The following is a 27,344-nucleotide window of genomic DNA, read 5'->3' as shown; positions in this document are numbered from 1 at the left end:
GTGAGAGAAAGATCACACAGCCGGTATGAGGAGGTCGTGCAGTTTTCACGTTATGCTTTGTCATGCTAAGAGATGATTGTTTTCACTATCTCAAAAACATAATAATAATAACAACAACAACAACAACAACAACAACAAATACAATAATAATAATAATAATAATAATAATAATAATAATAATAGTAGTAGTAGTAGTAGTAGTAGTAATAGCAGTATGACAAAATAGAAAAATATTCATATTTTTTCTAATGGCAAGTCTGACTCAGACTTCTGACCTATTTTCAGGAATTTTCCCTTTTTTAAATTTTATGGTGTGAATTATTTGTCAGTTTAACATAAAATATGTCTCATTATAGTGAGACATCTTCATACAAGAAAATGTCCTTATTTCCTCATCATAATTAGTTTCATCATCATAATCAATGATGGCAACTCTACCCTACACTCCAGCCAAGGGCTGGGCGTTATATGAATATTATATTGATTTTGTGTCTTCAGTTTTGTGAATTGTTATATCATGATTATGACATAAATAAATAAATGCTGTTTCTTCCTGGCCTTAACACCTGTATTACAGTAAAATGATGTAATTTTCCAAACTTACCAGACTGTTCTCACTGTTCTCTTATTTGCCTTTACCCACTTAGTCATTATTTATCAAAAATCTCATTGTATTACTATTTTGTGATAGCACATGTCCATATTGCCCAACTCTAACTACTTTATATATAGTTTGGTAGATTAATCTACAGCAAGCGCCATATTCTATAAAATTATCATATGTTTGCACTGCTTGAGAATTTATGGTGTATTATTTTAGGGAAAATGTATCTTTCAAGCTATGTCTCATATTTTGGACTGTGTTTGAGTGTAACACCACAGCTAAGTTATATGAATATGAATTATGTAGGGGAAATAAACAGTTACTATCATGCTGACCTTTATGTCACTAAAAATTAATTTGCTTCCCCAATTATTGTTAATGATTGATTATAATTGGCTTTTGAAGGGGGACATGCCAGGGGGCATGCTGGGAACCACTGATCTAATTGACAGAGTGATTTTTTCCTGTTCTTCATTGTTATTTTTTATTCAGTAGAGAGGCAGTATCGCAGCATATTCACCGATTGTGCTTTTAATTTGAAAGGTAAATGCGGAAATTGATTTCCTAGCTAAACATTACCGAGCAGTCCGTCTTCTCCGTTTCCTCCTGACTCTGCTGCTTTTCGCTGAGCTACATCGGCCGAGCCAAGCGCATACCGTAACTACATGCCAGACGATGCACTGAGGGTGGTTTTTAGTAAAGACCACCCGCTATGCAGTGCTTGTGCTCAGTGCACGGCTTGTAGGTATCGGTTTGTCAGGACAGACTGAGTGTAGATATCAGGAAGCTGAAGAACAGAGAAGTGTAGAGCAGACAGAAAGGAGGCCACGGTTCCCCCTCACACACATACATACATCACCACGGCCTTGATGGTGATGTATGCAAGGAAACCAACGAGAGTCAGCGATGGGTAAATCAAGCACAAATGTTAACACTTTAAAAATCATGCGTAGGGTTTACTTATTTTTGGAGGTTGGTTGTTTATGTTTGCGTGTAGCCGTTAGCCACCAGTGCTACCAGCTAACGTTAAGAGTTTGCCTTCAGTTAGGTTAGCTGTGGCTTCTGGATATTTCCTGTAGCTAATCGACTAGCTAACGTTACCGTAACGTTAGCCGACTAACACGTAAATGGTAAACCATGCACATTTAGGGGACAATATACACAATTTATTTTAAACATTATCATTTATTTTCTACTAGTGACAGAGGAAACAGCTGTTGCTAAGGGGGCAGAGCAAGCTAACTTAGCGAACGGCAGCTAATTAGTTAGCTAACTATATTCAATAAATTGTGCTACTAAGCTAATAAAACTACGTTACTCCAACAATTCCAGTGCTGACTGTCTTCTCATTCTGGCTCTTCTGGTTGTCTCCACAGGTGCAACGACAGAAGGGATTCACAATCCTATCAGGTATGATATGTTACACCTGTCATTACTCTCCTCTAACGTATCTAATCAATGTGTAATATACTATTTTCCTTTAAAGGAATAAACATATCTTCAAATTGTTCTTTTGGAGATAAACATAAACATATTCAGCATTAGCTATATTTATAAATCTATGTTGTGAGGCAGGTCACACTAGCCCAGCTAAACTCCCTAAAATCTGTCATTTACTACAGTACAAACTATTAAAGATTCTATTTACATTAATATACAGTGCTTTTACAAAACGTAACATAGGACACATGGCTGTGGCAGTTTGTGCAATGGTCTTGAAAAGTTTTGAAAATTTTCTCTCACATTCATGCTATGTTGATGTAGCATCAGGCTTGTCAAGGTAGTACACGTTTGTAGGCTACACTGGTGTAGCACTCTTTAAACATTGTCAGATACTGATGTTTCCAGCTGTTGTTTTAGCTGTTAAATGGCTTCTGTAATGACTTTACTGACATGCACATCTCACACAGAGAGCTGGGTATCAGCGCTCGATGCCTTTCATGTAGGGATACTGAAATTGCTTTGCCCAGGGTCCCCATTTGCAAAATGCCAGGAGACCAGTTAGTAAACAAACATTAATGATAACGTTATTTGTCATATAAAATTACTAGTAAAAGGCCCACAACTCATCTTTCTTTCTCAGCTTAACTAAGTTTGAACATGATGCAAGACTTGACAGATAAATGAGATATTTTACTGCTTTTAATAACTGCAGCTACATTAAGTTGTAACTGCTTCGGTAACATTGGAAAGAGTTTATACAACATTAAACATAGCTGGAACTTCTTCCATCATGCAATAGCTGAAATGTTGGAATGATTCATAAATATAATCCATAAACATTAACAGCTCCAACTGGGAACAGAATGAATAGCATAGTTAAACTCTCTCAGTATGAAACACACATTTATGGGATCAGGATTGTCCTCATTTCAGTGTAACTTTTGTTCCTCTCTTGCAAATACTTGTCTTCCCCTGCAGAGCTCACTGTCCAATCCTGCTGCACTTTACACAGTCTGAAAGGCCGCCACACAAAGATCAGCTTTCTCTCTGTCACTAACAGCATAATTTATGACATTATATGAAAATGGCACATCTGTCTGTCCGTCCTTCCTGGGAAAAAACAATGAGAATCAATTTATTGTCTTTATGAATTAGAAGATGGACGAAGGGTAGCTAGCACCTTATCGGGGTCCGTATTTGACTCATGACCTACAGACGAAGGTATCAACTGAAATAACCAACTAAGTAGTTGCCACAATGAAAGTTCTCCAGTCAAACGATACCTGGATTTGATTCTTTTTTGTATGCAGATCTAGAAAAAAAACCCTCACTCTTTTTACAGTTTTTCTCGCAGCCTATTACCCTGAGAATTCTTCAGTTTAATGCATCATGTGATTGGCTCACCACTGCAAAAGCTTCACCCAATACAGTCTGTGGTCTAGTGAAGTAGAGTGCGGTGTATTCGACAGAATTGGTAGTTAGGCATGTCAAGACGCCACCAAAATGTTCAGATGAAGTAGTCTATTGGTATTGGTATCACTTTAAGGATACTGGCATTGGTACTGGCAAAGTAATTATATCAAGTATCAGAACATCTGGTGTTCCATCTTTAAAGATATTAAAGAGAGAGATAATCTCAGTTCTGTTTTCACTGTGTTATTAGAGTCAGTGGTGTTTGACTCCCTTAATGAAACCTGTGCACTGCACTATATTTTCCAGAGAAGTTAATCGTGGTCTGAATTGTGTGAAGAAAATTATGTCGGTGTGAGTGTAAGCACATCCCAACAAGTCTTTCTGCCGTGCTTCATTTCGTTCCAGACCCATAAATCACAGCCAAAGAGCCAGTCCAGCAGCCTTCACCGTTACGACAAGGTGCGCGATGGCTCATCAGACCCCACACCCCCTTACAAGATGCTGCGGCGCTCAGACGAAAGTCCTGTCAGCAGACATGGAGACGGCACAGGACACGGCAAGGCAAAAACCTCTCACACAGTCAGAGGAAAAAATGGTAAGCCTGGATCTGCTGGTCTTGCTCATGTGTGCAATTTAAGTTTTATATCTCAAAGGGTTGTTATAAGGACAAGGCAGCATCTTGGTCTTACTATAACCTCAGATGAACAGAAAACACCCGATGCTTGTGGCTGCAGCAAAACTAATGACTTTCAGCCTCGGCTTACTGATTAATTTGTTACATGGCAAACAAATACAGAGTTTTCTAATGAATGTCAGTGTCTCCACTGTTATTTTAACATTTTTTTTGTGTCGATCTCTGACATACCATGTGGACTTGTTTTGTCATATATGCACTCTTAACTTTTATCACATTTTATGAGACACAGGTGCAGAGTTTAAACATTAATCTAGGAACTGTCATTGAGAACAAAGTGAAGCATTAGACTGTTTTGTCATATCACTGTCATCAGATCGCAGTATATCTATTACTTCTCAGATGTAAATAATACAAACCCAAAACAGTGACAAACAAAGCATTTTTATTTGGTGGTTGTAGCTGTCACCGAGGATTCGATCCTCTGCAGAACATTGTGTATCCTCTGTGACTTGATAAATGGCTTTCTTGCAGGGACCAGTGGCTCTCCTCAGGAGAACTCTCACAACAACAGCTCCCACCATGGCTCTGATTCGCATGCGACCCAGAGCAAGCCTGCAGACAGGGTAAGATGTTGTCCTGCATTATCTGATTATATGTCCTCAGTGTTTCCTGTAGAAATTGCCGTCACACTACTTTGGGACATGGTATGTGGGACATTATGTAGAGGCATCTGTGTATGTGTGCAGACATTTTAGTCTCATATTTATCTAACAGGCTCTCTGTATAGGATAGATGGCCTGATTAGATTTAAGACTTCCTTGTTAAAAAGATTGAATCATCTAATTATCTCGCTGGTTGGACTGAGTATTAAGGCCACATACTCAGTATTTAACATGACACGCTGGTTTATCAGGGTAATGAACCCGGGCCATGTAGTTATAACATCATATAGTTAGATGATGGTGTTAATTTATGCTGTTATTTGTTGTGATCATTTGAAGTGGAGAGTGGTGTGCGTGAACTCTACAAGCTAGAGATAAATGTGTAGCCAAAAGGCAGGTTTTCCCTCATTTGTCCACCTTGGTGCATCCATCATGAGAGAGCTGAGAGGAAAATAAATCAGCAGGGGAACACAGGCTTACAAGATGCGGCTGCTTTACGGTTCAGGTGTAGGAAGAATAAGAGTAATGATTATGTTCTGCTAATAAATGGGGATGCACTCATACCACCTTTTTTCAGACCAAGTAAGAGTACATTGGGTCAGGGTTAAGAATACTCATATGAGTATTTAATAATGCTGTTACAATTCTAACAATTCCTACAATACCTTTAAAACATGTTTTATTTTCATCAGATGTTCTTCACTTTCTAAATGTAACAGAATGATCTTTGCGTTGTGTTGGTTCCTTAGCTGTTTTGTCAACTTGTGTGATATCGAAATGGTTTGCGTACATGAGCATTGTAATGGATCGATACCTGAAATCAGCCTTCTTATAATTATGCCGTCCTGTCCTTCTCAGCTCTGTGGTGATGGTCACAAGAACACCAGAACAATTTGATTAGCCATTAGCTGCTGCAAAAATAACTGCCCAGTCAAAAACTCATATTTATTGCCCTGAAGTTTTTTATGCATTGCAGATGTCACACCTGCAGTATCTGTCAGGGTGCTGGTCTACATGTCTTGGAAGATTATTTCTCAGATGAAATAAAACAGAAAAACAACAGATATAGATATAAGCCTATCTGGTTCAATTATGGTGTGCTGTTGACTTGAAATCAAATAATTTCCATTTACTATAGCCTCTTTCTCTTAAAGTAAAATAAAATCTCTTTGAAAGCAAAAGAAAAATAACAACAGCCTATTGCTGGTTTACATGTGAAGCTTGCAGCTGCTGACTTTAAAGAAAAGTGCCAAGTGTCTCTCCACAACTCGCAGTGCACCTAAGCCTTGTGACCTTGTTCTCTCCAAGGTGCCTTCGCTGCATTGTTTTGATTCGGTTCTGCAGGGAGAACCCTCTCTCTGGTGACACACTGGAGACACATCAAGCAGGCTACCTTGGCCGTTGAGAAATTCAAGCCTCCATGTCTCTAGAGCACTGTCGAAATTGTGCTCAGAGGGAATTATTCTCACAGGAGAGATTTAAATATCAGATTTAAACTATTTAAATTTAAAATCTTCCCAGTAAAAAATGAAAACACTGGTATTTTATTTTTTTCTTCAAAACCCCACCACCACCTCTCTATGCTTTTGAGCCAGGGTAGAAGATCACACATAACATCAGTGAACTGTAACAGACTTGAGCACTCATTAACTGTCAGCAGTGGTTGACAACCCAGGATAAATCAAAAATGATTTAAAACTATTTGAATTTGTACAATGTGAGAGAGATTAGATCCTGAATAAATAGTTACTACCAGAGTAATGAGGAGAACTACAGGAAATACATTAGGTTCCATGTCTGTCAGGGATACACTGATACCAGCATCAGGTATCTGTCTGATACTGTGCTCATGTACTTGCGCTCATAAAACTAATCCACTACCACCACACCTTATATCACTTTATGAAAAGTAGCTACTTCAGCATGAGCAATTTGATAAAACATCTAAAGAACCAACACAACACAGAGTTCAGTAAGTTTTCTAAAGCTTACCCTCTTTTCTTCTTTGTGCTGTCATTATCAAGCCAAGATTTGTTGTCCTCAGTGTCACCCTGTAATGACTGCAGTGACATGACGCAAAGCACTAACTTAAACTGCTGAAGGAAACAAAGTACACCTGTAGACCACTTCTGCAGTCCAGTCAGTACCACTGAGTGTAAACTAGTTGACTGCCAGGGATAATTAATGCAAAGAAGAAGAAATAAAACACAACTACACAAGTCTGTAATGCTCTTTTCTTGGTTGTTCGCATTTTCCAGTCCCTCTGGCTGTGGGTGATCAGTGGACTACTACTTCTGTTAGTATAGTCTTCTTTATTCTCCTGTAAATCTTTGGCATAACAGTACAGGATACTTGACTTCACGCTTTCTCTTAACAGCAGGGTAAACACTCTGTTGTGTTACACTTATACCTGTCCCTCTTAAACAATGGCAGGTAGGAACTAATTAGCTCTTGGGCAAAAGGGACAAAAAAGAAGCAACTTAAATGCTTCACGTGTAAATGTATAATTAAAATAATAGTTAAAGTGCTGTAAATCGTAATGAAATAATTATCCCATGTAACACTGAATATTAATTCTGTTATTATTAAGTCCATAATAATGTTGTGGAATTATTGCTGCTTGTTAAGCAAGAAAGATGACAACAAGTGGCTTCATTTAAGAGAAAGTAAGGAACGTCTGATGAAAATAAAGCATGTTTTTAAAGTCATTGTAAGAATTTTAATGGCATCATTGAGGTACTTTTATTTTTACTCAGTATCAGCAGGTACCCAAATGTAAGTACTTGTATACGTATCCCTAGTTTCTGTCTGGAGTTTATGTAAAATCTTAATCTGCAAGTCATTAAACCATTCATTGTGGCAGTAAATGTCAAGTCACATCCAAGACTGCTATACTCAACTTTAACTAATCATGTGTATATTTATCTCAGTTAAAGCCATCTAGTATTTTTTTTTATCAAGCGAGAAAATGTGAAATCATGTATCAGGGCTCAAGCCTCCTATGCACAGTCAGTCAGTTTTGAAGTCTTTCCAATGTAAATTGAAAAAAAAAAGGTTGAGGCAAAGTACATTCTCTTCCTGGAATTGTCAGTTTATACGTTGTCATTAATAATAAACACACCAGTTCCCATCCAGACCAAAAAGCCCTTATCCATTATTGAGGGTGGAATGTGAAGGATGCTTACCTACTAACAGAATATAGATTTATGTATGTATATGTATAATTCATATATTATCTCATGTTGTGATCATTTCTGAAGCCCATTTACCTGCCACTCTTTACCATTCTTTAACATTGCTACTGTTTTCCAAACTGTGCTGTGTTGTTTCTGACATTCATTCACTTCTCTACAGTATGGAAATATAAAACCTAAGACCTGAGAATCCTGCACTCAGCTCACATCTTTCTCAGTGATATTCTTTAACTTTAACTTCCCCTCAGCCTGTTCTCATCAACTTCTCATGTCTCGTCTCTCGCAGCACCAGGACCCAGCGGACGACTGGACAGAACACATCAGCTCGTCTGGGAAGAAGTACTACTATAACTGTAGAACTGAGGTCTCCCAGTGGGAGAAGCCCAAGGACCTGTTGGAGAGGTAAGCCCTCTCTCACTCAGTTTTTAACTTGAAACTGTAATCAAGATTCTCATTCTCATGCAGAGCCAGATCAGGCAGTGCACCATTCTTAACAGAGTATCATTAGCTCAGGGTACAGGGTGTAACTGCATCCTGCATCCTGCACATTGTCACTATCGCTCTCTGCTTAATCTGCTTTAGGGAACAACGACAGAAAGACTCAGTCAAGATGGCGGCAAACAGTTTCCCCAGAGACATGGACTACAGACAAGAGGCCTTGCAGGACAAAGCCACAACAAGTAAATATGTCTTAATTATAAAGCCGAAGCAATGTGGTTCAGGTTTTTTTGCACAGTCATCCTCTGAAACATTGTGGCAAGCCTTTTTTGTTTATTTTTATGTATATTTGATCCTCCTCAAGTTTAATATATAGGGCTGGAGAACATGGGACACAAGGTACACAGTTTACTTAAATGGATAGTTGACCCAAAAATGAAAATTTAGTCATTATCTACTCGCCGTTGCATTGGTCAAAGGTCACATTTTGTTTCTTCAGTCCTCAAACACTGCTGGATTTTCAAAGAAAAACACCACTGCAGAATCTCGCGAGTAATTTAAGTTAATGGTGACCAGCTTTCAAATATAAATGTCATTCACATGTGTGTGCACATCATCACACCACACACACTAAGTTCAGATGGTGTGGATGTGAGTGGCTAACTGAGAACATGGTGTAAATTATATCTTTCAAGTCAACTTGACGTGTCTGGGCTTTAGGAGCCCGGATGAGCAGTTTGAAGGCATTTCATGTTTTGCTTTTCTTTTATTCATTTTTTTTTTGTCCAAATATTGTGATAAGTAATGCTGTCTTCTTCTGCTCTGCTCGTCCCCACAGAGACCACATCAGGGGACCAGTCCACAGCAGCCAACTCCGGCCATTCCTCTTCTTCCTCCTCTTCTCAGAGCCTGAACTCTGCTCCCGGTGCTTTAGGTTCCACCCCCTCCACCTTGTCCTCCTCCTCCTCGTCCTCCTCTTCGGGGCAGGTGCCCCAGTCTGTCCAGAACCCGTCACCAGCGCTGCTGCAGGACCCGGCCCTCCTGCATCAGCTCCTCCCGGCGCTACAGGCCACTCTGCAGATGAACAATGGCAGCATGGACATGGCTAAGCTCAATGAGGGTGAGGGCACGACAGAACAAAGCAACACAAGATGACGCTTCTTCCACTTCTACACATAACACTGTCTTCTGTAGCTGTTTTTTTCAGTTGGAAATTTTCATTTCTCACACATAGTGGCTTTACTTTACTTTTTGTGCTTTGTGTAATATTTTATAACAAATAAGCACATAAGTGGCTACTGCATTGCATTAACACTGCTAGTTAGTGGCTCTACTTCAATACTGGGGCCACCAAGTGTCCCCTGAAAACTGTATTGGCCCAAATATAAAACATTACAAAGTTATTTTCAACAATTGTAGGATTGTTTTCCTAACATCTGATATTCTCTTTGAACGTGGAGAGCAGCTCCCACAGAGAGTGTTGCATTTCGGGTTGTTGACAGGGACAGATGCTTATATTTTTAAGCACTGGCCCCATGAGCCCCCGAGCCTTTTAATTTGGTGGCCACAGTACGTTTTTGGTGGCCCAAATGAAAACAATACAGAAGAAGTAATTTAAGGCAACTTAACACAGCCTGTGACACAAGCTGTAACACTTGTGTTGTCCACTTTTACCATGAATGGTGATGTGATGTTTCCTGAAGGCATTGTTTCCCATGAAAAACAAGCAAGGCTTCTCGGCTAGTTGAGGAAACTGGCGGTTCGCACCACAGTACATCATGGCCTTAGATGTGTCATTCTAGCCACTTAAACTCCTGCTTCTGTTCACTCCTAAATTTCTGTTGCTCTTCTGTTTTTTTTTTTTTTTTTCATAGTCTGCCTTTTGTGTGTCTTATTCTGTAAGGACCGCGTCAGCAGTTTGAGTAGGCTCAGGAAACCATTTGGCACTGTTTTGTCTGGGGAAGCTATTTGTTAAATAAAAAGAAACAAATAATGATTAATTAGTTGTTAGTGTTTTCAGGTTAAGGAGAATGCACAAAGTTTGCAGCTCTAGTTAAAATGTGCTGAAAATACTCATAATGTACTGATACACACACTGAAGTGATTTCACCAAGTTTTATGTCACATGTCTCTCAATGATTTGAAATGGCATCATGTCCTTTGTGATGTTGATGTTTTCTTTGACACAAAACAAGCCCACATTGCATGCTGCACCTGCACACTGCCTCTGGGAGACTGATGCTGCACTTTATTTAATCTCCGTTTGTACTGTTATTGAACATGGTTTTAATGATAATTTTAGTTTAATATTTAGAGTTAGTCAGGCCTAAAATAGTTTTGGCAGCCCAGTTTAATCTACCATGGTTTCTGAAGGCTTGTATGTAACATGTTTTGCTGCCACAGAGGAACTAAATTCATGATGATTGATGCCTTTAGTGCAGAAATGGACTCTGGATCGAATCATCTGTCGAGCAGCTAAAAATTACTGCTGCCACAGATGACGAGGAGCTCGAAGAAGACAAAAAGATAAATGCTAAGTGAGGAAAATCATTTTAACTGCTTTGAAGTGCCCAACAGGAGTGTGTGTGACAGCTTTTTTTTCACTTTCATGAGAGAACATGCTTTAAGGATGAAGGCCCTTTTCTGCTTTGATTAATAGTATCTCAGGGAGACTTTCCTAACAGGACTGGTATGAAGTTTTTTTTCTAGAAACAGGCGTTGGAAAAAGGGAGGTTGTCTTATATTTGGACCAATACAGTAGCATGTGTTCACACAGCTGTTGATATAGTCTTTGTGCAAACTGCAACAAAATGTCAATATCTTTCCACCTCTTATCTGTGTGTGTGTTTGATTGTGTTATTCACGGGTGAGTGAGTTCTGCTGGTCCTAACCTGGGTGTTTATGATGAATTTCTTGCTGTCCTGTGTGATCCTGACATTTTGCACATGTGTGCTTATTGTTGTAGTTCCTCCAGCTGTTTGTTGGTAAAATGGCACTGAGCCGGCTGGTGAAAAGATGAATCTTTCCACTGATTTGTTTCTTATCTTAACTGTGTTTTCTGACTTAACCATGTGTGTTTGTGCACTCACTTGTTGTGTGTCCTTGCTCACTCACCTGTGTGTTTGTGTGTGCGTGTTTGTACGTTTCCTCTTTCCTCCCTCCAGTCTTGGCAGCTGCTGTCACCCAAGCTTCCTTGCGGTCTGTGCTTCATAAGCTCCTCACTGCTGGACCTGCTTTCAACGTCACTGCTCTGCTCTCAGCTGCTCAGCACTCCAACCAAGGTATGGCCTCCTCGCTGTTTCTCACCATCTGCTACACAAACTCATTTCCTATATCTTTTAAAGGATCCTGCTCTCCCTGTCCCCACAAATCACCTTTTTTTAAATGCAGCGCAAGACCCAGTTATTGCCAGTGACCTTCAGGAAATGAAATATAGCAGTTTATGCAAGTTAACTTTGTATATCGCTGAAGAGGTTTTCTATGGGTGAGTACTGGGATGAGGCAAAATGAGAGATTTTTTTTTTTATTCTCAAGTAAGAACCTATCTATAAGAATCTATCAAAATTATTTCCAAGGAGTTAAAATATTAAATTCATCTTCCCAAAAGGAGCAGACTGTATGTGGGAAAGCATACAGTTTATTTTTGCTTTTGTCTGGCACTAATACTCTTCTGTAGGTCGATTATAGTAGAGCTGCAATGATTAATCGATTAGTTGTTAACTATTAGAATAATTGCCCACTATTTTGATAATCGATTCACTGGTTTGAATCAGTTTTTAAGAAAAAATAAAAATTCCCTGCTTCCCAAGGTGTATATTATCTAGTTTCCTTGCTCCTGTATGACAGTAAACTTGACATCTTTGGGTTTTGGACAAAAGAAATATTTTTGGATATATGGCTTTCGGAGACACTGATTGTCTTTTTTTTTTTTTTTTTTTTTTTTTTTTGCCATTTTTAGACCAAACCCCTCATCGATTTATTGAGAAAATAATCAACAGATTAATTGACTGTTATGTGTAAATTAATGGCTATGTGGAAACACAGGATGTTCCTCCATGTATTCCAGTGAGCTTCCTCTGCTGGAGGAGGATGTGTTGCATAGCAATTGTGAAAACTGTGCCAGAAAAAGTTGACACTACTCAAACTTGACTTGAAAGCCTGTTTCCATGACTGTAGCTTTTTAATTCAGTCAGACCACTTGGTGCCTTGTTCCTAAACTGATTATTCCCATTTGCTACTCTCCAGTCCATGCAGTGAAATAATTGCAGACTTTGAGTTTTCATGAGGACTAACACTGCCAGTGTTGATAGGTTTCTTGATATTAGTCAAGGCTAACATTTTATGTTTTTATGTGCAAGATTAGGGCTGGGCAATATATCAATATTAAATTGAGATCATGATAATAGGACTAAATATTGCCTTAGATTTTAGATATTGTGGTGTGGCACAGGTTTAAGTCACTTTTCTGGGTTTTAAAAGCTGCATTACAGTAAAAATTATATTGCAGCAAACATAGAAAGCATCGTAATCATCCTCTTTTCCTTTGTACTGACGCTGGGTCCCTCTTTCAGCCCAGCACTCCAGTCAGTCGCCTGTCTCTCTCACGTCGGATGCATCATCACCGCGGCCTTACGTCTCGCCGCGGAACGGTACACCGCAGAGCAACCAGAAATCTCTTCTGGGCGTGCACCCTGGCAGCATCACATCCTCACAAACAAGGGTGAGTCGCACAACCAAAACTACTGAAGAAAAGCCCAGTTTGATGAAAGAACTTCCCCTTACTCATGACTCACCCAATCTTTCCCTCTCTTTTCCACATTTTAACAAGTGCTGTCGTCCACAAAATCTTTCATTTCTGTTTTTTGTTTTCATTCCTCTCTTGTCGTCGCCTCTTCTCTCTCCAGGGCAGTATGTCTTCGGGTAAACAAGGACCAGTTCCCCTGTCTCAGACAGCAGAGAAGCGTCCAGAGGACCCCAGAACTCTCCAGCAGAGAAGGTAGAAATCACTTCAACTCACCATTTTGTTTGTGACCATGGATTGCTTTGAGGCAGTGCAAACAAATAAAAACAGGAGGGCCTTTCATAACTAAAAGGACAGTCCACCTGAATTACAAAAACACATTACACAAGCTTAAACAACAACGTGTGTGCTAACAGCTGTAATAGGGAGCTTTTGTTTGGTAGAAAATAGTTCACAGAACAGTGAGGTCTGGAGTAATGTCCTCTGGCAAGACTAAAAGTAAGCACAGTAATTTATTGCTGCACAAATCCAGTGTGGAGACAAACTATTATATAAATATGTATCCAGTTTTAAAGCATCAGCACTTCTCCAACTCTAATTATGCAGCTTCTTGGACTAAAAGTATATAACCTTATTTGACTTAGCGTTATAGGGCCTCACCTGGACTTATCATGGTATTAGTGAGGCTGGTTGTTCGCCCACATTTCATCAAAATGTGATGAGCAGTGAGTTGAGTTACTCTGATTTGATAATAAACACTCCGCTGTATCCATGACCAATATGCCAGAGCATCAGTATTCAAACATTAGAAAAACTGCAGTCTGGTTTTATTGCAACAATCTACAGACAGTTAATGCCTTCTCTTGCTCCACCAGCCAGGAGATTCTGTGCACGGGATCAAACATACCTGGTGCTGCGTTGCCCCACGTCCCCTCTGGCAGCACCAGCCAAACCCAGGCCGACGCCCCCGGCTCTTTCACCCCTACCCTGGCAGCTCATTTTGATGAGAACCTCATCAGACATATCCAAGGATGGCCTTCAGAGAACACTGAGAAACAGGTACCGCCCGATGTAGAGATGTTTACATGTGGCAGAGCTGCTCACCGCTGGTCTGCAGCTGTGCATCACTGCAGAGCTACAGAAGCCGAGAGTGTTGTAGATTTTTTTATGAGGCTGTTAACATACACACAGAGTTTTAGTCCACTTACTTCCGATGCCTTCACACCCATCTTGAATAACGTGATTCATCAGATTTAATTAGGTAGTATTTTTGTTTTACTAAACCAGCTTCCTTAAATAAACATGTTTGACATGCACATGTTGTAAATTTTGGAAATGATTACATCTATCTTTATTCCACATCCACCACTTGAATTTAAAGAAAAATATGACACTAATAATATCCTGATCTTTACCTGCAACTGTGCAGAAATGCTATTTACACGGAGTTGTTTTAGAGTTTGAATGTCAACTTTATGAACAAAACTTCAAACTATTAGTAAAGCCCTATCTTGTGCCCTTTGTCTGAGGTTGCAGTAAACCATAATAGCTAAATCTCCATGACAACTGATCAGCTCCGTCTGCAAAGTAATCTGTCCCTTGTGACGGTAATCTTTCAGTGAATCTTCAAATATCAAGATCAATCTATTCAGCATTGGAAAGCTAATGTTGATCCGTTGAATATTTCCTAAGTCGTGACTTGACAGTAAGCGCTCTTTCCCGCTCCGTCAGGCGGCTCGGTTGCACGAGGACATCCACAACATGGGCAGCTTGTACATGTCTGAGCTCTGCACAGAGATGAAAAACCTGCGCTCCCTGGTCAGAGTGTGTGAAATTCAGGCCACACTGAGGGAACAGAGGTGAGGCAAATGTTACATTTACAGAGACCTACATTAACGGGATAGTTTGGATTATTAGAAGTGGGGTTGTATGAGGTACTTATTGATAGTCAGAAGGAGTACAAAGCTAAGACGTGTCCTGCTGTGGACAGCATCAGCAGCAAAACCTTAGCCACTTTAAAGAATTCAGTATCAGTTTAAGTGTACACTGTATTTAGAATATTTTCACAGCTTTACTTTGCTGTCAGACAGGCTTTTCAGGCAGCATTATATAAGCCAATTATTGCTCTCTCTGCAGCCAAACAAGCAAAATCATACTCGTATCATAATTTTGGCTCACAGAACATGGGAGCTGCTGGTCTACCGCTGCCTTGATGTGTTTGTTTGTGTTATCATGTGACTTCTGTGTTTTAAAAAGAAACAGGTCAAGTTGAGGCAGAAATTAGATCTGCAACTCCCGTGTTCTGTGAGGTACGATCACCGTTTTTGCCAGTGGAGCCTGGTTGCTTTGGATAGAGTGATATTTGACTTTATATAATGGTGGTTTTCCACCAGAAAAAGCAGTCTGACAGCAAAGTAAAGCTGTGAAAATATTCTAAATATGGCACACTCTAACTGACTCCGTCCACAACAGTATGTTGCTTAGCTTCTGTGGTGGTATTTCCACCATCTACTGTAGCAAATACACCGACTATCGACAAGTGCCTCATGTAATCCTACTTCAAATAAATCAAACTATCCCTTTAAGCGATAAGGACATTCACACCAACGATTCATATACTTATCCCCCCCCCCTCAACTACAGAATCCTGTTCCTGAGGCAGCAGAGCAAAGAGCTGGACAAGCTGAAGAATCAGAACTCGTACATGGTGTGAGGAGCCAAGCAGAGAAGAAAGGACTGGGATGGTTTGTTGAATAACATAAAGATTAAGAAAGAGGAATAGACATGGACAGCACGCTGCCACAGCCTGTTTATTCTCCCTACTAGAGCAACTGAGAAAAGCTGTAAGAAGACAAATAAGACAGCTGCCGACAAGGTGAAGCTCCGTCATCCAGAACATGTCTTCTCTTTTTCTTTCCTTTTTTAAAAAAACAAGTTTTTCCAGTGTCCACCACCAGAATTGCTCTTGCTGAAAGGTGAAACTTGTCGGTTCACCAAGTCGGACACTTTAACCAGTGGACACAGAGGACCTGAGGCTTTTTACAAACAGCACCTTTTCGGACTGTGAACCTTGGATTGTGTGTATCGTATCGGGTTAACTTGTTTTCTGGTGTGTTTTTTGATGTGTAGTGGTCAGGAAAAGATTAAAGTTCATTCTTGGGAACTAAAATGAACCATCTCATCTTAAGTCTCATAACACACAGCTCTGAAGGGGGGTCGAACAAACGTGTTCGCTCCCCAGTTTTCTGAAATGGACTTTGTCATGCATTGAAATGTATGGATTCAATGGCAGTGATGTTACTAATGTTATTTTTTATTCACTATACTCGTCGGTGGTTTTACCATCCCAGTGCGTCTTTGAGCTGGTTGGTTTGACATGTCATGAGATTAGAGAAGACCTTTGGCCAGACCGTTTTGAAAATACTTAAGTGGGCTTCAGTTATATTGTCCCAGATGATGGGAAACTGTGTTACGGTCAAACACACTCCAGATGTTTCAAAGCCATTTTGAGGAAAAAAAAAACCTACATTATTGGACCTAGGTTGGCTGCTAGTACATATGAGGTTGTATTCATTTGTAGCCCTGCTGGCCGTTTTCTTCTCCCTTCTTCAATTTGTCTTTTTTTTGTTCTTTTGTATAATTGTCAACATTTTGTTTCTCTCCCAAGTCAGATTGGGGAAATATTTCATTCCTTTTGTGCAGCTTAGCAAGAAATAAAAGAAAAAGTGACTGAATTAAAAGTCATGTAAAGCTAAATTATTGTCGCACATGATCGATAACGTCCTTGTAGTCGTAACGGAAAAGATCAATAGAAAGACAGTTTATTTTTTCAAAAATGAAACCCATGTTTTGTTTAATCTTTTTTTTGTTTCAGCTGTCATGGCTGCAGCCCTTTTTAACAACTGACTCTAGCCAGATGTGGCTACTTTTTTTTAAAAGGGTTCGTTCATGATGAGAGGTTCTACTTTTTATATGGACATCACATTAAACTGCAGTCAAACACTTCTGCACCCACAAAAGCAACTTCCTTTGTCTCTCGGCTGTTCTTTTCTTCATCCTTCAATAGTTTCCACCACATCCGATGTGCACACTTTTTTTGGGGGGGGGCGGGGCGGAGCAGGGTGGTGGGGTTGGGGGGCTTTGTATTCCATAAAATGAGAATAAAATATTATACCACACCTCTTGTTTGAATTTTACTTACTGTTCAGCTTCTTAAGACTTTGACTGAGTGTGTGTGTGTGTGTGTGTGTGTGTGTGTGTGTGTGTGTGTGTGTGTGTGTGTGTGTGTGTGTGCGCTGTGTACCTTGAGGAAATTTCTTGATGAACAAGGCTATTTGTAATTTTGCTAAATTAAAGTGAGTAATTATGCAGCTGGAGGAAGGTCGGGGAGGCAGCTTTGGGAAATGTGATGTGCGAAGGGATCCGACCATGCACTTTGTCAGCAACTCGTCGGGTGTAGGTGTTTCTTCATTGTTTTCAGAGCAACTTCTTCTCAGATACACTGGTAACCAAGGTTATTGTAGTTAACTAAAGACTAAAACTAGGTGTGAAAAACTGAAGTAAAATGAACTAGACTAGAAAATCAAATGATATCATGTACTTGCAAAACTTGTTAGATTATTTGTATTTTAATTACCTTTTGTAACTTGAACTTAAATCTTGCCAGTGACAAATGCCTCCTATTATATTACAGCCCCAATTCCAAAGAAAGTTGCGGTGTTGTCAAATGTAAATAAAAACTGAATCTCAACCGTTTTGGAATTGGGGTTGCATAAAAAAAAGTTGAAACTAATAACGAAACCAAAACTAAATCTTTTCAAACAAAAAAAAATGAGCAAACTCACTCTGGAACTAACTGAAACAAAACTGAACTGAAAACTAAAAGTAAAAATGGAATAAAAAAAAACTAATGACAATGCAAAACTACAATAATAAGTGCTGGTGATGCACTAATATTGAGTGAGGAGTTCAGTTCTGTTTCTGGCCACAAGATGGTGACAGTGAGCAATCTTAACCTTGAATCTGGTTCTGCTTATGTGTGCATGTCTGCTCTCTCAGCTCTATCAGATTAAAAACCCATTACTGTACATGTCACATTTAAAATGTAGCTTAAACAAAAAGCAGAAGGCTGGATAACAATCAAAATAGAGTTGACCCGTGTTATGATTCTGGGCCAGCGCTTCAGGCAACACACACACACACACACACACACACACGGGTTCACAGATGAAATATGATAAGGCAGAGCTGCCGATTGACAAGACAGAAAGCATGATAAAAAGCTGTTGAAACCAGCGAGTTCAAAATGTCAAGCGTGTTCCACCAGAGTGATACTGTATCTAGAGGATGACATTGAACTTGGCCTTTTAGTCAAAACACCTCAGCAGCTTTTCCTGCTTGCACAGCTCCACGGTGAGCTTGTGAGCCTCCTGCTTCGGCACTCAGAAGAGCCTTACTTACACCGCTGAAGCTAGATAACCATTTATTCCCAGCTGCAGCCGTTTTCCCAGTGGCTATATCAAAATGTCCTCTGGTTAAACTTAAGAGAGACTAGACAAAACGCTGAGTGACAGTAATTACAGCTCAGCAGGTAGTGGATTTTTGAGAGTTAGGAAAATCCGAGGACCACACTGGTCAGTACATCCCTAAAAAAAAGACCGAATGTTGCTCCAAAACATTTCAGCATTAAGTATTGCCGCCTTCACATATGTGCAATTTCCCCATGATGCAAAAACACATAAAATCATAATGAAAAATTTAAAAGCAGCAGTATGGTATGGCATTAAAAAAAGACTTAAAATAGAGAAATGGGGAGTCGGTGCAGGCTAGATAAAACAGGAGTAATGTGCTCTCTTTTCCTTGTCCTTGTTAAAAGTCTGGCAGCAGAGTTTGGGACTAGCTGAAGTTTTCCGCCTCTTCAGTAGGACAGTGAACAGTGCATTGCAGTAATCCAGCCTGCTAGTGATAAAAACGTGTGAATATCTCAGCATCCTGCTTTGCTAGGAGAGGCTCGCAGACGAACAGGTCACAGAAAACAAAAACAAACAAACAAACAAACAAAGTTATCAATTTGAACATTAAATATCTTGCCTTTGTACTGTATTCAATTGCATATAGATCAAAAATCACTTGCAGAACAGCGGGTTTGTAAATCAAACACAAACTGCTTCTACCAGGGACAGAATGAACAGCATATTTAAGCTCTTCCTGTATGAAATACACATTCACTGGTTTAGAACTACTCTAATTTCTTCTTAACTTTTGCTCCTCTGGAGTTTATAGTTGTCTTCCCCCACATAACTCACCGTCTGGTCCTACAGCCTCAAAGGCCGTCAGGCAAAAATCAGCCTTCTCTGTTACTTACAGCTTAATTTATCCCATCATACAAAACCAACCAAAACAAACCAAACCAAAAATGACTTTGCTGCTGATTTTTTAATGTTGTGTTTTAGTTCCAGAAGCAAAACAAAATTCTATTTGCCTCAATTATATTAGAGTACTGGCAGAAACCTTGGAGACATTTGTAATTGTCCAGGTTTTGAGATATCTAAGACTACTAGAGTTAACTGAGAAAATATGATCTTATTTAAATGAACTGACCCTTTGAACCCCTTTTATATCATTAAACTGAAACATACAGACTGCAGATATGCTTTATTGTCAATATTTCTCTTCTGACTACATTTGCAAATAAGTTGAATCATGTAGTTCAAGTTGAAGTTTGTTTTCCTCTAACATATCAAATAAATCAAATACTGCACTTGAGAGTTCTTGTTTTTAAGGTTGACCGGTTTTATCATTCAGATATGTTGAAAATGTTTCGTTTGCATCTTATGTTGACACGTGTTTGATTTGTTTTTTCTTTCTTTTCAGTTGCAATGAATTGCAAGAATGAGCATGAGCAAAGTGTCAGTATTGCTTAAAATATTCGTGCTCTTACCAGCTCAGTTGTACTTTGTTGCTTTGCTGTGGGGAAAGTTTATGGCTACCTTTCCAAAGTTTTGCACTGGTCAGCATTGGCCCCTTTGAGATTTGGAGCCAATCAATCTGTTTTATACTCTCTTAAACTGCTTATTGTGTGTTGAGAAGTTCTCCTTGATTTAATTTATTATCATCTAATCACAGCATGACTTTTTCCTCGTTGATGCCTCAGCAGCTGTATGTGCAGAGATCACCAACTAGAGCTGCTTCATTTGTCCTCATGTATACAGTATTATCAGAGGGCACGGACCATGCCAGAGATTGCAGTGAGCTGCTCTCATTACAAAACAATCTGTACCAGACTTGTTTTCATTACAGCCTCATCACTCGCGTACTGTAGCAATGAACACAATTAAAAGCTCTTCCATTCATTACGTGACCTAAGAGTCAGAATGGACCCATTAGTTTTAGGATTGGTCTGACATGAGATAATAAAACTTTATCTGATTGCCTTCTCATGTAGTACTTCAAAATATTCTTCTATGTTTTTCTTTTGTGTTTGTAGTCTTAGCTGTCTTTCTGACATATTGGATTTGTAGAATCCCACTGGAATATATTAAGTATATTTATACTTGCCTCCTAAATCACAGCTGATGATGAATCTCAAGCTGTGTGATGCATTCAAATGCTCTTTCATCGTGTCAGTGGAATAGTAAAGTTGCTCCAGCTTCTTCGTAGTTCTGGAGCTAAACCTAACATCCAGTCTGAGGCTCTACATCACCAGTGTGAGGACCTGGTCCAAGTCACCATCGGTGTTTGCTCATTACCACAGCTCTGTCATTCCTCAACACTGTGTGAACACTGATGTGGAAAGTGAAGCAGCAGGATTTGATAATAGCATCACCATAGTGCAAATTCTCATTGCAGAGGTGCTTCATGCACATTAACTGGCACATGGTCTGTAGTACTGGGCAGCAAACACATGTTGAACTCATTAAACCAGGGTTTCCCTGAACACCAGGTGACTCATTTATAATGATCATAGGTTTACTAGCTTCAAGGTTTACTTTGCCCACTCAATCGAGAGGTTACGTCACACCTGGTTGTGCAGCTCCTTATGGTGTGTGACTGCCTGTCCATGGGGCCCAGAGTCATCCTCACATGGAGTTGTCTTCAGGCAGCTGCCTGTCATCCTTTGGTTGCCCAGAGTAATCCTCAAGCAGCCAGCAGTCATTCTCAGGTTGCCCAGAGTCATCCACGCCTCCTCAGGCGAACATGACAGACCGTCAGGGCCTGAAGTCTTTGTCACCAACCGTGACAGGTGTCCGCCTGTTGTTGGCACCCAGTCGCTGTCAACAAACAACAGGTTACCGCCTGTCGTCTGCGCCCAGAGTTGTTGTCAACTAACAACAGGCAGCTGCCTGGCAGTGGCATCCAGGATTGTCATCACTGACCGCAACAGTCGGCCGCCTGTTGTTGGGGACTGAAGTCGGGCATGGAGTCGGGCACAGAATTGTTGTCACCGACCACAACAGGCCTGTCATCTGCACCTGAGATCATCATCACCAACCGCGACAAGCAGCCACCTATTGTCTGCGCCCAGAGTTGTTCTCACCAACCAAGATGGGTGGCCGCCTGTCACTGGGGCCTGTAGTCATCAACACTGACCACGACGGGAAGCCACCTGTCCTCTGCATGCAGAGTCATCATCACTGACCATGATGGGCAACAGCTGTCATCGGCGCCTGAGATCGTCCTCACCGACCACAATGGGTGGCTGCCTGTCATCAGAGCCCAAAGTCATTGTTACCGACTGCAACAGGCGCCCGCCTGTCATCGCCAAAAGTTCTCATCACCAGCCACGGAAAGTGGCTGCCTGTCATGCTCAGGAGGCCCAGAGTCACCCTCAGACAGCCGCCTGTCAATTAATGTTTACACAATTTCCACATATGCTATTTGTCAATGGAAAACATAATTTTACATGTCAAGATAGTATCAGTTTGTGGTAGATTTGCTGTAGTTTAATTTAGTTTTGTTGCCCCTTGTAGTGTTATTTTATCTAAAGTATTTCAATCAGCTAGTGCTGATGCTTTTATCAGCCATGAAGAGAAAGAAGGAGTAAATACTGTTGTTGTATGACTACATTCTGGTACAAGAAAAAAACAGGCATTGTAGCTTCGGCGGCTAATGCTAGCTTTTGGAGGGACAAAATCTAAGAGAGCATGTGCTTTTTGGGCCAGTGGGTAATTTTCCGCTGCAATACTAAGAGTGAAAATATCAACATGCATCTTGGACACATTTATTTAGCCTTGAAGTAAAACACACTGGATGTAATCAAGCATGCGCCGTATACTAACATTAACATTAACATTAACTGTCTTCCTGTCTCCTCGCCTGACCTCTGAAATGTTCTGGTGAAGTCAGTGACATTATGCTCACTGGAACACATATTTCTGCGTGAGAGATTTTCATTTTTTCTTTTGCATATCCAATTACTGTGGTGTATATGGCAAGATTGCAAAATGTTATTACATAAACAATTAAAAGTAACTACTCACATTCTGCATAGCAGTGCATGCAATAGGAAAGTGCACTGCCGTTTCACTTGTCATTTTCACTTTTGTTCAGCTGAACTTTTTCTGACCTGTTTCATCATTCTATATTACAGGGGTGAAATATTTTTCCAACGTCAGCAGGAATGTAGAATTCTGTCAAAAGTAGTGGGAGATATTGCCCTTTTTGCCCATGAGGCAGCTCAGAAACATTGCACTTCATCATTCCTTAAACCCTGATAGGCTTGATCACTGTCACCTTATATAACAGCCAATATATCTCCGACCAGGCTTGATTGATAGATCCCATCGCTCCTGCCTTCGATCCCTCAGTGTTCACTTCATATGGTGCAGGTTAAAGGTCATCTCATCTGCTCTTACCCGCTCTGTGTTGAGCTGGTTCTCTTCTGGGGACTTGTGCAACGTCTCTAAACCTCAATCAGGCTCTCATCAGTCAGAGTGTGTGAGACAGTGGGCAGTCCCCGTGTCCTATGGCCTCTTTCGCCACAGTGTCCTTGGGGGACATGGGTAACTGTGCTGATGACCTGCCATACTATATTTATCGCTGTCAGATGTTTATTTATGGGTCCTTCTGATCCAAGAGAGCCAGCTGTGGGCTCGGCCATTAGCCCTGTTTCTCCACGCGCCGCTCCACTCCTCTGCTGTTCAATTAGCCCTATCCTCAACCTCCTGGCTCTTCTGCTCGTCTCACTCTTTTCTCCATGTTTCTCTATCGCCCTTCTCTTTCCCTCCGTCCTTGTCGCCTTCCTCACCCCTTCCACTGACCGTTTACACCCCCGACATCATCGGCTCCCAACAACTGCTCTCCCACCATCCCTGCTGGGGAGGGGGGGTTATATTAGAGTGACCGACCTCCCCTCAAACTGAACTCAACATCGAAGTGGGGTAAGCTTCAGCTGACTTTGTGAAACTTTTGATGGACGACAGACCTGATGGCCAGGGCCCTTTAAAGCTCACATCATTTAGACTGTCATTGAGACATGTGAGGTGACTGGGACATACGTCATAGAGCTGGGTAACACCAACAAGGATTCATTTTTAAACCTGATTAGAACACGTTTTCACTTGAAATTATGTTGCGCCAAACTTTTAAACTAGCTTAAAATAAAGATTGATCTATTATTTACTCCAAACCTAGAAGAAATATAACTCTGTTCCACCAAAACATTAAACTCTAATTTAAAATATGGTCCAGTATTTACTTTTAACTTACACTTGAGGAGGTTTAACTTGTACAATGGCTGTCTTTTGAGCAGGATTGAGAAAAATAATCAAGTTCCTCAAAGTTAAAGGACACATTCAACCCATTATCTTTATGTATTCATTTTAATTTGTGTAAGGGAACGTCTCCATATTTATTAAACCCTATGTAATTTTGATTTACATCACTGAACTCAGATTTAATAAACTAAGATTAGTTTTTAATTGTGCAGCTGGCAACCAGTTTTTCTCAAAGGCGGAGGCATCAGAGCTCCTCTGCTGAGCCATCATGATACTTACCAGGTCCCAACAGCACTTGAATATAATATTTGTATAATTTATTTATTTATTTTAAAGTGGGAGAACAAGCATCTCCCTGTTGATTAAACTCTGTAATTTCAGTTTAAATCAATAAACTTGCTTACTAAACTAACATCAGTTTTTCATTGTGCAACAGCACTCTGCTTAATTTTAAATCTGTTTTAAACCTAGTCTTGCTAAACTCTGATTAGAGCTAATCTTAGATTAAATTAGTAGTCTAGATGTATCACTAACATGGGTATGCTGTAAAGGTTTTAACAAACTGCTTTCAAAATGGTTAAACCTGTGGATTGATGGTTGCTGGTGGGTGTTGGCAGTCTTGATGCAAATATGCTGGTGAGCTATAAATCATATTATTTAACACCTCAGGCCGGCTGTAAACAAAGAGGCCACCTTAGGTGCGGTATCAGAGGCACGTGCAGCAGAGCCTTTATGAAAATGTTCACACAAGTCCCCTGCTCTTGTTGACTGTCATTAATAAAGGCCATATTTTTTTCTATCGGCTTCTGTCTTTGAGCCATGAGCTTCTTCATGAGCCAAACATTTTCTGACAAAGTTAGAGCAGTTTTGACAGTTTTGCTTCTTCTGCATGAGAGATTCCTGTGTTTTTCTCACTGGTTTGAAGTGGGCGGGGGTCTGTTGGAAACTGTGACATCACAGTAACATATTCCCACCCCATGAGGATTTACATTTACAATTTGTATCAAGGTTGATACAGGTTGGGGAGGTGTTGCTTTATTGTTGTTATTGTAAGCACTTTGTGTTACACTCTGTTTGTATGAAAAGTGCTATATAAATAAAGTTTTGATTTTACAGCCTACAGTTTTAATGTTTTGGGTCACTTTCAATACTTTCATCAGTGTCATTGGCAGGCAGCTTATTTCAGAGAAAAAACTCTAAAAAACAACTTTTGTTGCAAAGTTGTCTTTACAGCTTGTATTTGTTGCCTCTAAGTTTCCATAAAATAGATTATTGCAGATATAACTTAAAAACAACTTAACTAATTGCAACCTTTGCGAAACAGGTTACGTTTTACTTGTTTGTTTGTATGTTTTTCTGCAGGACTACGGAAAATCTACTGATCTGATTTTCATGAAACTTGCTGAAGGAATGCAGCATGTGCCGAGGACAAACCTGTAGATTCTGGAGTGGATCAGAATCATGTGGCAGATACACAAATAATTTGTCACTTTTGTTAACATTGCGAGACAGGTCAGCCGAGATGAGTGGCTTCAGGTAGGCACAACTGCAGTATATTCAGACATAACTCTAAAAGTCTGGGAAATATTTCTCTGCATAGTGGCTGCAGTTTTGCACATCATAGACAAATGATCTACTGGCCTCGCCAAAGGTCTGCGCTCTCTTCTTGTTGCTTATTGGTCAGGAATGTTTACTCCAACCAAGTTTTCAGTAGATTTGAGATCACAATGATAAGCAGCACTGACACATGAAAGCAGCAAGAGAAGGGTACTGCAACAGACTCATATGATGATGCCAGTATTAGCATGACGGACTCCTAGAAAAGTCAGTTTTAATACTGTATACTGAGTGATCTCTGCAGCACTGTGAGAGATTTTTCATATACCGATAAAAATATTGTCTCATTAGCTATTCAGATCACAGCTCATCGTCTCTGTGGCGATGAAGCACCTAAAACTTACAACAAACGCACTCACAAGGAATTGCCTCTCTGAGAGTGTCTGTATGCATCTTTTATTTGCTTTCATTTATTTCCCAGACTAATCTATATTTTCCAGCCTGGGGACATCTGAGATCTGTCTATCTAAACATTGATGGCTCATCTTTTAAATGATTTGCACACAGAGTGCAGAAAAACACCCAGTTATTCTGGAGAAGTGATGATTTTTTGCCCCACATCAGGCACACATCACATAAAAAAAAAACAATTTGTTTACGGCAAGATGTTTTCGCAAAGACATCCCAGGATAATAATTTGGATCTGCTACAAAGAAGAGGTGGTATGCAGTTTAGAGTAGTTGTGGATTTCTTTACCTGTCAGTCAGATAAATATGACCTTATTTATACATTTACCTTAGTCCTAATAGGATAGAGAACGCACATAATGCATACATGTCATACAATGCATGACAACACATATTGGTGGCTGCTCCAACAGGGTAGGATATTGGTCTTGTCAATCCCACTGTGGCTGTCAGAAACTGTAACAATACAAACTCACCACAGGGGAGTGCTGTTAGTCAGTGGTCACACCTACTGAAGAGGTTTCACAGAAAACAAGCTCCTCGTGGGCTGCTTTACTCAAGTGTGAATCGAAAACATATACATGTCAAACTTACTGTCTGGCATGCATCCAGAGAGGAAATTAGTGATTAAGAGCAATTAATTATTAACATTTATCAGACGTTTTTTTTGGTATTTGGCCTGAGGGCAGACTAAGAATCATAAAGGTTTCCAAATAGGAGATAAAAATACATTTGAAGAAAGATCAAAGCTTGTGTTGTATTGCAATATTGTTGATTTCTTATGTGCTTTGGACTTTGGCATGAATCCATAAGGAACTTTTAATTTTTCATGAAGCCAAACAGATCTGAACAGTGAGGCTAGAAAGTCAGGAGCTCTCAGGAGGTGCTGTGGATCTGAATCACAGCTATTAACACCTCACTCATGCTGGAGGATTCACAGTCTGTGCTTATGGCAGGCAGCCCACCAAAACATGGACATTATGACCATTAAGGGAGTCACCGAAGCACCCAAAAACAGCCACCAGTGGCTCTGACTGGGAAGGATGGACGTTTGGGTCCTGAGTAGGGTTTTCCATTATCTATAATTGTCTTAAAGGTGCAATGTGTGAAATAGGGCCAGGATTTTAATTTAAAACATAAAAAAAGACTAAAACTGTGGTGACATTGTTTCCAAGACATCTATGTGTTGTGTTGCAGAGATATATTTTAAGTTAGCATGCTAAGCAGCTAGCTACAGCCTGTACTGTCTCATAATGCCACTCTGCACCTCAAGAGTCAATAGTCCTGTAGTACAACTCAGACTTCCCTCCCCTAATTTCAAGGAGATGTATGCCAGCGGCTAGTTCGATATGTTCCTCAAGCACTCTGAGCTTTTTTTAGTCTAATAAATAAAATGAATAAACTCAGAAAATGTGAAGAAAGGAAATATTCTTGCTTTACTTGCTATTTTTCTATTTTTACCAAGCTAAGACA

The 27,344-nt window shown here is 40.1% G+C and overlaps 1 protein-coding gene across 2 annotated transcripts; it reads left to right on the top strand.

Annotated features, from left to right (window-relative positions):
- The first annotated feature begins 1,189 nt into the window (after window positions 1–1,189).
- On the top strand, window positions 1,190–16,301 carry LOC146318149 (WW domain-containing adapter protein with coiled-coil-like). Of its 2 annotated transcripts, XM_084732242.1 has the most exons (13): window positions 1,191–1,514; window positions 1,981–2,014; window positions 3,866–4,055; window positions 4,629–4,720; window positions 8,240–8,355; window positions 8,536–8,633; window positions 9,230–9,511; window positions 11,556–11,672; window positions 12,963–13,111; window positions 13,296–13,387; window positions 14,008–14,191; window positions 14,864–14,991; window positions 15,776–16,301. In XM_084732242.1, exons 1-13 carry the CDS (start codon window positions 1,474–1,476, stop codon window positions 15,843–15,845), a joined length of 1,593 nt encoding a protein of 530 aa, XP_084588368.1. In that variant the 5' UTR covers window positions 1,191–1,473; the 3' UTR covers window positions 15,846–16,301. The 2 variants fall into 2 exon arrangements, with proteins under 2 accessions (XP_084588369.1, XP_084588368.1); XM_084732243.1 differs by lacking the exon at window positions 11,556–11,672 and having other exon boundaries at window positions 1,190–1,514.
- Window positions 16,302–27,344: the final 11,043 nt, after the last annotated feature.

Source organism: Lutjanus erythropterus, chromosome 12 (genome assembly GCF_056507025.1).
Source record: "Lutjanus erythropterus isolate fLutEry1 chromosome 12, fLutEry1.hap2, whole genome shotgun sequence".
Lineage (NCBI taxonomy): Eukaryota > Metazoa > Chordata > Actinopteri > Lutjaniformes > Lutjanidae > Lutjanus > Lutjanus erythropterus.
This window is presented reverse-complemented; position numbering and strand designations above follow the sequence as displayed.